General features: G+C 39.7%; 1 protein-coding gene across 1 annotated transcript; it reads left to right on the plus strand.

Annotated features, from left to right (window-relative positions):
* Window positions 1-682: 682 nt before the first annotated feature.
* LOC147177524 (high choriolytic enzyme 1-like) lies at window positions 683-9,178 on the plus strand. Its single transcript, XM_086072228.1, has 11 exons — window positions 683-706; window positions 792-856; window positions 951-984; window positions 1,105-1,155; window positions 1,927-1,971; window positions 2,105-2,251; window positions 5,409-5,529; window positions 7,386-7,564; window positions 8,569-8,650; window positions 8,743-8,867; window positions 8,975-9,178. Coding segments are annotated over exons 2-11 (840 nt in total). The 5' UTR covers window positions 683-706; window positions 792-802; the 3' UTR covers window positions 8,977-9,178.
* The last annotated feature ends 3,731 nt before the right edge of the window (window positions 9,179-12,909 follow it).

The following is a 12,909-nucleotide window of genomic DNA, read 5'->3' on the forward strand; positions in this document are numbered from 1 at the left end:
GACCGCCCCGAACTTGGAAAGCCTCTACTGGAGGCATTCCAGTACACGTCAAAAATGTTTTTTAATAAATTTAATAATAATGCATATATTTGTGGAAACTGGGTTAAATTTTATAATTTATAATAATATAATAGTCTACAATTTAAAAATGTGCAGAATTTCCCAAGTTACTTCATGTTAAAGATTAGAGCGCTCTTAATATGAAAAGAAAAATTCACTGAGCTGTCACCAACGTCTGAGGAGATCCGCTTCTATTATGGGTGTCGGCTGCATTCCATGCCATAATGATGCAAACACCTTTGCTAGCTACAGTGCCTGTAAAAAGTCTAGGAAATACCAAAAGGAAGAAAACTCAACCCATGCGCACAGTTAGACTGTGCTTTGCTCTTGACTTACACAGGGCACAAAAATAGGGCCCATAGAGTGTGCACACTCGCACGGCAATATTAGCGATCGCTTCAGCAGTGCACGGCAAAAATGTGCCATAAATGGAACTGAATCCATGCTGTCAGTCAGGTGATTTTACCATGCCACAAACTAAACGTCCAGTTCAGAAGCATCCAACAATTTGAATTATGTTCAGCATCTGGAATGAGTCCAAATAATGCACTGAATGCTGTCGTCACACCTTGGGCACACCCTTTGTGAAGCCTTTAAAGGGTAACTGAGTAACAACATCAATATACAACAACTTTACTTAACACAGGTACAATTTAATTAGTCTATGTTACTGCACCTGTTTGTTGTTCTCGCTTTCTCTCTCAACTTTAATTTATTTTTATTTTTTATAGGAAATAGCAACATGATGCCAATTACCTTCACAGTTCTCCTCCTGTCTATTATGGCCGTTTCTTCGGTAAGATCATGATGTGCATGTGTGTGTGTGTGTGTACTGTGTGCGCAAACAGCCTTAAAAATGTGATTTTAAAAGATGATTTTTTTTGTTTCAGGTCCCAAAAGATAGAAATGGTGGAAAGAAAACAAGTGAGTAAAATCCTATTGAAATATAATAATTAGGTTGAGAAATATTCAATGAAACAATATGAAAAGAAAGTCTGTGTGCTTCTTTGTGATATTTTATTTGTTCTTTCTTTTTCTTAAAAGATACCTCTACTCTTGACAACATTGAACAGGCAAATGCAAATTTGCTCTCAGGTAAGTGTTTTTATTTTTAATTTAAAAAAGTAGGACTCTACTGCATGAACCCTTTCTCTATTAAAAACCCTTTGGTGTTATTTTTACATTTTGGGGCATTTAGATGTTTTTGATGTGCTACATCAAAGAGGAAGCATTAAAAAATAAACACTAGTGAGCTGAATACCAGGATTCAAGTTCAAAATGGCACTATGTTGTAAATTCTAAATTATTGCAAATGACATTTACACTAGATTAACAGATAAAATCTAAATTTTTGGCTCATTGACTCACTTTTTGTTTTACATACTGTAAACCTGATTTGTGGTTTGCTGTGATTACGGAATCCTTTAGTTGTGACAGAAAGGCAAGGTGGGGGGGGGGGGGGGGGGGGGTCTGTAGAGCGTGTTTACACCCCTAAATAATTTTTCCAGTTTTCAAAATGTTTTCTTTTTATTGAGCAGACTGCAACAAAATTAATCTAGCTTTAAAGTGCAAATGTAACATAAATGGGAGAGTCACTTTTATTACTGTTCATTGGAAACAGGAGCGTTGGAGCAGGGAAACATCCAAAACCTGCAGGACTCTGGCCCTGGAGGTTCGAGTTTGGACACCAGTGATCTAGTCCATCATTAATGCATTTGTCCAGGCTCAATGATTCAAATGTGCATCAGCACCAACATTCTAAATACAGATTTGGATCATTTAAAAATCGACCGGAATCAAAATTTGGTTCATACTGAAGTTCTTCTTTTTTTTTTATAGTAATGTATTATGTTTTATTTTTTTCAGAGCAATTTAACACCTCTGAGATTCATAGTGCACCTGCTGGTTCAAGTAAGTAAAAAAAATGTAGTTATACATTATGAGATTTTTACGTTATAGAAATGTTATCCGACTAACTGATTTAAAGACATTGGTTATCAATCGAACCACAATGGTTGAACATTGACCGTCTGTTATTCTACAGTCTCCCACCTGACCTATGGGGACATTATGACTGACATTATTGATGATGACGGCATTGTGAGTAACGCTGTCCCCTGCACAAGCGGTAGCTGTTTATGGCCTAAAACTGGAAACGAAGTCCTGGTTCCCTACAGATTCTCCGGTTTTAGTAAGTCACTGTAGCTCAACCGTTGAACTGTTAACCTCAGTGTTACAGGGGAAGTCAACCTAAACGTTTCTTGATAAAAAAATATGTTATATGTAAACTCACTAGTCTAAACATGACTAGAGGCAAACTTACCATTAGGCAAACCTAGGCAGTTGCCTAGGGCCTCACGTTAAGGGCCCCATAAAATTCCTCATTCACTAATTGCCAATACAGTTTTTACTTATTTACGCACATTAATTATGTTTTTAAAACAAATAATTTCTCTAAAATGCCAGCAGAAGGCTTCTTGTATCATATGTCTCTTGGGCCCACCCTCAGTTTCCACTAATGGATCAGTCCATCTTACTGCGCATGTGCATGCGCAAAAACAAAGCGGAAGGGCGCGAGGGAGGGCCCGCTATCATTGCAGCTTACCACCCGCATGACAGTTGCTATTTTTAGAACAAGCCGGCACATGTACGTCACTACCCTGGCTTCGTGACATATTTAAGCTCATTTTAAATGATTTCATATGCTGTTGGACAGTTTAAACAATGTTCATATATTTGTAGCATCACTTGTTTCTCCTGTGAGTTGCAGCCAGCGTGTTTTTAGGCTTGTCGTGATGCTTTTTTCAAACTGGCCCAGAGTGATTTCTTTTTTAAAGTTTTGTCTTAAGAATTCACCCCACAAACAAATATTCTTTCACTTTAAGCATTAAATAATAATTTTTGGGGTTATCACTGAGCAGGAAGGGTTTGAAATATGTAACCAGCAACATAATGTACAATGCTCAGCGTAAGAGTACACCGTTTTTGAAAAGTAACGTTTTAAACAATATCTCAATGAATACAAAAACAAGTGTCAAAGTTTTTCTTTAAGTAAAACCCATTTATAATCAACTGTCGGCTTGACGCCTGTGTAATGAATAATGAGACCTATAGACGCTTGTAGTCTAAAGCCTCGTCCAGACGGAAGCAAAGCCGGCGTCGTTCCTCAAACAAATCTCGTACATACAGAAGCATTTCAAGACTTGCGTGTGTCCAAAAGAAGACGCTGAGGACGTTTAACGGCTGTAATGTATATGCCAAATCTGGAGTGGTGCTGTAGCGCAGCCACAGGGGAATAACGGAAAGCGTAGAAGAAGAATCAGCGAAGAAAGACTCTTTTTTTTCTAACTTTATTGCAATCTACAGAACAAACATGGCTTTGTATGTATCAAAACAACATGAAAAAGATTAACACAGGAGAAGTGAGAATGGCTGGTGACTCAAGTACAACACCACTTGTTGAACGTGGGAAGAAAGAAGCAAAATATTTTGCTGCAAAAGCATAAGCAAGCTAAGGAGGCTGCGCAAAACGACTACGACACGGCTATCCGCCATTGTTGTTGACAGACTGACGGTTCGCGCGCAGACACGCGAGAATTGGCGCATACTCCATCAATCTGCGACAATGCGTCGTCATCGAGCTGCGACCATTACGTCATCACTGGAGGAGTGTCCTGCATATGGTGTCCAAATGGACGCATACGGGGCGCGTTTTGAAATCTTTCCACTCTGGAGCCCAGTTTCAAAAGTGATCGGTGTCAAGCTCCAAAACCACGCCATTGTATAGACGAACGGCCTGAACGGTAAGAAACTTGTGAGGATACATTGAAACTGGCTTTCGTTTGGACGGGGCCTAAAATTTAGGATTTTTGAGCTTTGCTCCAGAGACGTTCTGTAGGGTTTACTCATTTTTGCAAAACCCTATTTCAAGTAAAACTGAAAATTGTGTTCTTTAATTCATATTATTAACCTTATTTTCATGTTATGAGTCAAACAGATGTTATGTAACTTTAGTCTTGTCATCATTTTGGAAATTGTTTTTGTGTTCATTGACATATTGTTCAAAGTGTTATTTTTCAAAGGGGGTGTACTCACTTATGCTGAGCACTGTACAATAGTGGAGTAGAGAGTGCAGTATTTGCCTCAGAGATACAGCGGAGCAGACAAAATCCTCAAATTTCTACATTGGCACTTGACAATACCACTGAATAAGACGTCTTATACTGTGTTGTGTGTGTTTGTTTCAGAATGAGACACGGATGTGCTGTGAGAGTTACAAAATGATGTCATGCAATTTTAAGGAAAAATACTATATTGAGATTTATAGATTTGTCTTTAAAATGATCTGTCTTTTTTGGGGAGGGAATTTGTATGTACTAGTGGTATCGGTATCTGGTATCAGTTTCTGTGAGTACTCAACAGTTGAGAATCGTATCGGTCTGAAAATAAAAAGAGGTGTTAAACATAGCTATTTAAAATATATGTACATGTATGTATGAGTTATGCAGCAAAATCCAGCTGTTTTTATCCATCTCAGTGGGGAGCCATTTTGCCACTTACTGTCGACTGAAGATGACATCACAGTTGCTCAGGCTCAGGCAACGACCAATTACAGCTCACCTGTTTTCTGAAGCCGCTGCTTAACTCGTACTCGACTAACACAATATTAACCAGAATACCACATTTAGACTAGTGGGGCTACATAGAACATATTATTATTAAGAAAAGTTTTTGGAGCTGACTTCCACTTGAAGTATAAAGTAATAATTGATATGATATGAATGAAAATACTTTTATCTGAGGCTTGCTACTGAAGGCTATAGACCTGGCTTGGGGTTCAGTATAATAATATTATCAAGTCTAAAGTGTATAATAGTGCATGTATTTTAGGCCAACCCCGCTTCAGAAACCCCTTGCAGGATCATTTTAAAGCAATATATATAGATGAGTGACTATTCACTAATTAATGACATCTCATAATTATAATTATTCCATTAAAAAAATCCTCATAACACATCTGCAAATGATGTTTGTAGTTGTGCAAGTTGGTAAGGGTCAACTTACAGAAATGTATTCAAGATACTGTTAGAAACATACACATGGGTTTTTAATTACACTACACAACCAGCTGCTAGTGGGGTTTTTTTGCTGGGGGAAGGGGGGCTTCTATAGATAGACAAACTAAATAAATAAATAATTAAAATAATAAGAAACAATCATTCCATTATCGCTTTTTATATGACATTTTGATGTGCTGATATGCTGGGCCAGTGGGGGGGGAAAAGGCTGGCCCAAGAACTGACCCACTTCAAGCAGTGTCACATTTTGTGTTCTGTGTTTCTCTGCAGAAAGCCGTGAAAGAAGAATAATACAAGATGCCATGAACGACTTACAATCAGGAACTTGCATTCGCTTTGTTCGAAAGTCTAGATCTGACACGTCCTTTATAAACTTTATATCTGGCACTGGGTAAGTCAGGCATAAACATTTCTTTTAGAATCAGTCACTTAATGAAAGTCAAGATTTGTTTTCTTCAATTCTGTCACTGCCACCTGAAGCCCGTATGATTATCCCACTGAGAGGCGAATATTTGCGACTCTAGCAAATTATTTCGCTTAACGTTCCCTAAACGGTTTTAGTGGTTCTCTAAACAGTTTGAATGTATTTATTGTTGCAAAGAAATTTTAAACATGTTGAACATTTCCTTTAACCATTAATGAGCTATGTGAATGTTTAGTGAACATTAGCAAATCATGAACGAACCCTGATCAGAGCGTGCATTGGCTGGCTTCCTTCGGCAACACTTGCAAACATTCGCCCCTCAGTGGGATACAAGCTTAATTTGCCTTTGCTAAACCAATCGATTCCGCTATAGCGCACATAAAAACTGGTACACACAAAGATTTTTCAAATCTTAAAAGATTTTTTATCTTTGTCAGATAACTTTTCCATGTAACTTTATTGAACAATTCTAAACAATACACAAATAAATTGTGAACACTACACAGACATGTTATTAATACAGAAAACCAACAAAGAAGCCAGGGGCGATATTTAATTTTTTATTTATTTTTTTAAAGAGTATAAAGCTACAGTTCTCATTGCTTTCTTGTTGATAGTGACTTCACAAAGATAATTATTATTATTATTATTTATTTTTTACATAAACCAAGAACTTAAAATGTTTTGCTTTTATTTTATCAGTTAACAAAAGCAACCATATTTCTTCTCTTGGAATTAATGTGATTAGTCCGCTTCACCAAGTTCACCCCCTTCTGTAGATCTCCTTTCACATCCTTGGGTTGATAGATGTACGTCCTGTTGTTTATCTTTGCTGTGATTGGACGGCAATCATTCCAGGGTGTATCCCACTTTTTGCCTAAAGTCAGCTGGGATAGGCTCCAGCTCATCTGCAACCCTAGTGAAAAATAGTATAGATTATAGAAAATAGATGGATGAATGACATGACAGAAAATGTGTGTTGAGGTTCTGAAATCTTAAGAAGATTGGTACCAGAGTCTAAGCTGTGCGTCGAGGCGAGTCCGGCTATGCACACAAGTTTGGGCTCCTTCCCTGTCAGAGAGGTGACACCCTGTCAGAGAGGTGACATTCCATGTCCTTAGAGCTAGCTTCTGTAGCTGGGGATCGAACCGCCAAGGTCCCCACCTTTGGCTGCTGCCCAGCTCACAGGGCACCTGACCCACCCTCATTAGGCACATACAATTTGATTGGTTGCTATTAATTAAAGGCTAAATAATTGGATCTCTCTGGAATGGACAAAAGGACAACATTTTCAATGGGGGATGGGTGTGTTTTGGAAGCACATTCCTCCATTTCTCTGTTTGAACACAGTTCCTCAACTTTACCCTAGATGGCTCTCTTCTCTACCTGTGTTTCTCCTTAAATTGCAGGTAGACAGCTGAGTCTTGACCAGAAGTGCTAGCCTGTCTATGCTGTTCTCGGAAGTTACTTGCTTTCTCCAAAATATGCATCAGTGTATTGAAAGTTGCCCCTCCCTACACGCAGATTACGTACTGTGCGTAGGGCTCCATTCTCTGTGCCGTGGTGGGCCCCCATTTTGTGCGAGGGGACACATTGTGATATCTGACCAATGTGAACGCTCAGTCTCACACTTGACATTTGATCCCAAATTATACCCGCAAATGTCAAGATCTGGTAACCATAGGTTAGGGCCTTCCTCTGGTGTCTATGATCCTACAATTTTGAAATATTGTGTAAATATTTCCATCCATTTTGATAAAAGTCAGGAATTCAAATAAATCAGTGAGCTCATGACATTAATTGCTTTTGTGTTTGTGTGCCAGGTGTTGGTCGTACCTTGGCCGACAGGATAATGGACAGCAAATCTCCTTGCAGAAAAATGGTTGTCTGTTCAAAGACATTGTGCAGCACGAGATTCTCCACGCACTTGGATACCACCATGAGCAAGTCCGATCCGACAGAGATGACAATGTCATCATTAACTTTGAGAACATCATATCAGGTCAGCCTACCAACATAGCTTAAATAGAACTGGTACTGGAAGTACTAGACAACATATTGTATTGCAGTGCGGTTTATATAATTTCCCCCCCTGCGATTGGTTGGCGGCCACAACAGCTTGGATAGGCTCCAATTAATCCATGACTCTAATAGGGGAAAGTAGAATAGAAATTGAATGGATAGATATATGCATTTTGTCAGAATCAAATCTACATTTGGGTTTCCTTTGTGGTAAAGAAGGAACTAAGTCGAAAGACAAAGCTCTGATTTGCCGGTCGATCTACTGTCATGCCCTCACCTATGGTCACGAGCTGTGGGTTGTGACCCAAAGAACAAGATCCCGAATACAAGCGGAAATCAGTTTCCTCTGCAGGGTGTCCGGGTTCTCTCTTAGAGAAAAGGTGAGAAGCTCTGTCATCCGGGAGGGATTCAGAGTCAAGCCGCTGCTCCTCCGCGTTGAGAGGAGCCAGTTGAGGTGGCTCGGGCATCTCGTTTGGATGCCTCCTGGATGCCTCCCTGGAGAGAAATTGGCACAATTGCATGTTTTGGTACACACTCGCGACTGTCGCGTCTGTTACGTCACAACCAGCATGCAGCTTGATGTGACGACGTAGCGGATTGGATAGCAAAAGTACCTTCCAAATTCCTAGAGGGATTTTTTTTCTTTGCCTCCCCAAAGAAGTAGAAGGGAGAGGAGAGAAATAAACGAGACAAAGGGTGCAGGGTGAAGAGGAAGTAATGGGATCGGGGGTATGTCTCTCGGCTGGCCTGGGAACGCCTTGGGATCATGCTGGAGGAGCTAGACAAAGTGGCTGGGGAAAGGGAAGTCTGGGCTTCCTTGCTAAAGCTGCTGCCCCCACGACCCGACCCCGGATAAGCGGTAGATGGATGGATGGAAATCCACATTTTGGAATGTCCTATTTGGTTAAATATTTTGTGTACCATTTCGCAGAAAGTGTCTTAATTGTATTTAAATATTATGTTTTGTGCTCTCCTTATATGCAGGACGTGAAAACAACTTTGATATTGCGGAAACAAACAACTTGGGCACTGACTATGATTTTAATTCTGTGATGCATTACAGCAAGTGAGTATAGTGTCTGTGTGTGTAAATATTATATTTCAGGTGGTTTATATTAATCACAAAAACACAATTATTTATAATATATTCATTTGTAGATACGCCTTCTCCAAAAATGGACTAGCAACAATCACTGCCATAAGTAGTGCTGTTACTGAGTTTGGCACTGCGACAGAGATGAGTGCCAATGACTTTGCACGTGTCAACATACTTTATCAGTGCTGTGAGTAAACCGCTTGTCTGATACTTTACGAACTAACAATAGTGACGTCTGCCTCGCTGGGAAATGTAGTCATTAATTGCTCTCTCCTTTCTTTTTTCACTCATTAGAAACTTCAAGACAAACAGAGGGTGTCCGGGTATCGACGTCTCTAGTGGCATATTTGTCACACCACAACATCATAAACAAATCAGCATATCTTTTAAAAATAATCAATTGGTAGTTGTTCCTAAAATGTATCCAGTAATTTAATTGTACTTAAATATGCAAATGAAAAATAAAATAAAACATGTCAATGTGCTGTTTAAGACTCATTCTGTATTGCTTTGTGGCTAAAGGGAACAGGTGTCAGGGCCCCCGCTTCCTCCCCATGAACGCTGCCCATTTGTTCCCTGCTGTGTGTTTGTGTGTGTGTGTGGGGGGGGGGGGGGGGGCGTGTGAGAATCTCACTCCTGGGCAAGGTGGAGGAGACACAGCTAGAGAAAGAGCCAGGTGAACACAATCACAATCAGCAGTCTACAAAAGCCAGCTCTGAACTTCACTTTATCACCAGATCAACTCTAACTGTCACGCAACCAGTTGCAGTCATCGTATTTCCTGCCTTTGATTAGAACTCCATTCTGATCAGTATTCTCTACCTAGATTTCCTGCACCTGCTGAAGCCGTACCCATTGCCTGCCTGCCGAGTTCAACCCGCCTGTGAATCGCTTACTCCCTGCCAGGACTCGACCCCCTTTGCGCTGCTCCTCACATCTATGTTCACTGATTAAAAGATTCACAAGTGACTCTGACTTCCTCCTGTGTCTGCACTTGGGTCCTCCTCCCACGCCTACAAACCCTAACACACGCAAGTGTTAATGTTTCTGACTTTTTTTTCCTATAAACAAACAAAAACAAACAATGACAAAAGTCGTTACAAAAGCAAAAACCCATAGTGCGAAACCAACAAAAAGTGGTGGATGGAGCGACAAATGAAGGACGGTACGAACGGAGCAAAACAAAGATTTATGCAAAACTAAACAGAAAATGTATTTCTGGTACACAAAACAGAAACACAAAATTACAGCAGTTCTTAAATACACAAACCTTGAGTACCCCTAGAAACCATGAAATAGGATGTGACAGGAATAATGCCAAGGAACTATAACTATATGACAAGAAGCAAAACGCCAAGCAATACAATACTAGGGCACCATCCTTCATCTGGAGTCAAATCTAAATAACAGCCAAAGCTGATTGGAGGTAGTTCAGGGACTCCAGCCACCAGTTAACCAGTTTAGATTATGGGCAGAGAGAACATACAAAACACAGAATGTGACAGTACAGCCCACAAGTCCTGGCGGACCACCTGGCTTGGAAGGGTGATTGACGTGGATCTCACTGAGGATGGACAGGTCCAAGTTCTAGGAGCGGAGGACCCATTGACGTTCCTCTGGAAAACAGCCCTACCCGATATTGAACGCTCCTTCTCCTTCTTCTGGAGTACAAAATAGACCTCATTGTGTAAAGTGGCTCGCCATCGACTAGGTACCAAGGATGAGGCGCGACTAAAAGACTGAGCTGGCTCATAGAGACTGGCTTGAGCAGGGACATGTGGAACACCAGATGAACTTTCAGTGTTGGCGGGAGCTTGTGCCTCAGCAGTCTTTTGTGAACGGAACAAGGAAATGAGGGCCCATTTTCCTCGACACTCCAACCAGACGAAGATCTTTCGTGGAGAGCCATACGTCCTGGAGATGCCGGCAAGATGGAGCTGGATGTCTATGGTGATCTGGCAATTGATGATTGTGGTCTGCAGTGCGGGAAACTGCACCTCCAGTGTCTCATCAGAACCACTGAGTTTGCTGGAGGTAAAGATAGGCTGAGGGTATGGAGACATCGGGTGCTTGAGCAAGAAAACCGGAAAGCTAATATGATAATATCCATGTATAATATTTATTTATTTATGCATTTATTTTACCAGTGCTAGTTAGGGCCTACAAAGGTCTCTGTCTGATATGGTCTGGGTCCAGACTATTTATGCACTATAAACAATGTGTGGACACAGAATAAGTCAGGACCCAATAAAGCTAAGGAAGCTTGTAGCATTCCTGTGATTAAAAGTGACATCAAATTGGCCAAAGAAATGAGAAGAAATAAATCTAAAGCTACAAACCTAGTCAGTATTGCTTGTCAACCTCTGACCAAACCAGTGTCTCCGATTGCAGGAATAAAACAACATAGGCTATAAGGATTGCTAAAATGACTCGTTTTAAGGATAAATTGGCTACTTGTGGATCTGATGCCAGAAGATTTTGGAAAACAGTCAAAATGATGGAAAATAAATGTTCCCCACCTCATTTACCAATTTCTATGTTGTTTTTTTTTAATGATTTTGTTGTTATTGATGAGCAGCGTTTGGCTTCACTTTTCAATTAACATTTTGTCTCTGCAATTCAAGCCTTCACACCTTCCAGCCTTCATACTTGCCAACTTGCATTGGCTTCCAGTCCACTTGAGATGCAAATTCAAGGTTCTGTTACTTACATATAAAATATTACACGGCTTAGCGCCTTCCTATTTCATCAATTTCATCGACACGAAACCTTAGTTCGCAACACGCTGGTCTTTATGCAACCTAGTGGTGCAGATATCCATGCAAAATTAAATAAGGCACACTTCATGAATGCAAATCAAATGCTCCATTACCAAATCATTTGCATTAAATGTATGGACTACTTGGTCTAATATTGAGCCATATTAAATGTGCTTTCCACCAGGCCTACCTGTCGACGTGCTGCTGTAACCTGCCTCCGCATCTATTGGCCCCCTTCCTCCACTAAAAAGCTCGGTCATTTTTGCACATTTGGTTGCACTTTCATGTAGCATTTTTATTTTCTTCCATCTTATTTTTTCGGCATCACCCTTTTCCTTCTCACCTTTCTTTTTGACATTTTTCTCTCTTTTCTCTCCCTAGCTATATTTTGCTAGTAGCAAGCTCCTACAACTTAGGGGGCGGGGGCTGGTGCGACTTGTGCGCTAGTGTTTGTAGTTAATTGGCTGCTCCAGCGCTGCTTATTATTGGTCACAAGGCGACAATCCGACAAAGCATGAACGGTGTTAGACGCTGTCTTGGTCGAGTCTATTGAAAGGCATGACAGTTCTTTTAAGTGTACTGAATCTTTAGAATCAGTTCATTAAAAAGAACCGTTAAAAAGATTTGTTCATCGAATCGTTCGTCTACGACTTATGGACTTGTTTGAGCCTCTAACTATGTCATATGAAATATTCAAATTATTATTTTATTTTATATATATATACAGCATAGTTAGTCTTGCTATTAGCATAATACTGCTATTGTTGTCCATAGGGGGCATTAAAAAAATTAATACAAATAAAAATTATATATGTGTAGATAGGTCTGATGCCACTGAACATTTTGAGCGGTTGAAAGTGAAAAAAATATTCATAAATGACGAAGTTATCTCACTTCAAAGGAAATGCCTGATTTTGGCAAAATTACAAGAGTTTTGTGCTATTCAGAAAAATGCCATTGTGAAAAACTGGGCATGCATAAAAAAATTACATTGTTATGACTTATGGACTTATTCAAGCCTCTAAATATGTCATATGAAATATTCAAATTAGATCTTTATTTTACATATATATATATATACAGCATAGTTAATTTTGCTGTTAGCATAATACTGCTATTATTGTCCATAGAGGGCATTAAAAAAAATTTTTTTTAACTATATATGTATAGATAGGTCTGATGCCAGTGAACATTTTGAGTGGTTGAAAGTGAAAAAAATATTCATAAATGACTAAGTTATCACACTTCAAAGGAAATGCCAGATTTTGGCAAAAATTACAATAATTTAATCAAAAAAAAATAACGGCCACAGGTTATGGAGGTAAATAAGGTGCAAAAGTAACTTGTACTTGTAAGAGCACCGTAATTTGTACTCGTAGAAGAAGAGGGCGGGCTTTGGAGGATTTGAGCGGGCTAAAGCTCAACCTCATTGGTTGAGCGAACGACAGTGGGTTGAACTCAAATAAAGCC

This window comes from Leptonotus elevatus, chromosome 3 (genome assembly GCF_054856555.1).
Source record: "Leptonotus elevatus isolate MCC_2025b chromosome 3, RoL_Lele_1.0, whole genome shotgun sequence".
NCBI lineage: Eukaryota > Metazoa > Chordata > Actinopteri > Syngnathiformes > Syngnathidae > Leptonotus > Leptonotus elevatus.

Excerpts from the sequence above, each read along its gene's own strand:
- LOC147177524 (XM_086072228.1), top strand. The coding sequence starts at position 803 with ATGATGCCAATTACCTTCACAGTTCTCCTCCTGTCTATTATGGCCGTT. Across the intron at positions 857-950 it reads CTATTATGGCCGTTTCTTCG|GTCCCAAAAGATAGAAATGG; the intron begins GTAAGATCATGA and ends TTTTTGTTTCAG. Across the intron at positions 7,565-8,568 it reads CTTTGAGAACATCATATCAG|GACGTGAAAACAACTTTGAT; the intron begins GTCAGCCTACCA and ends CCTTATATGCAG.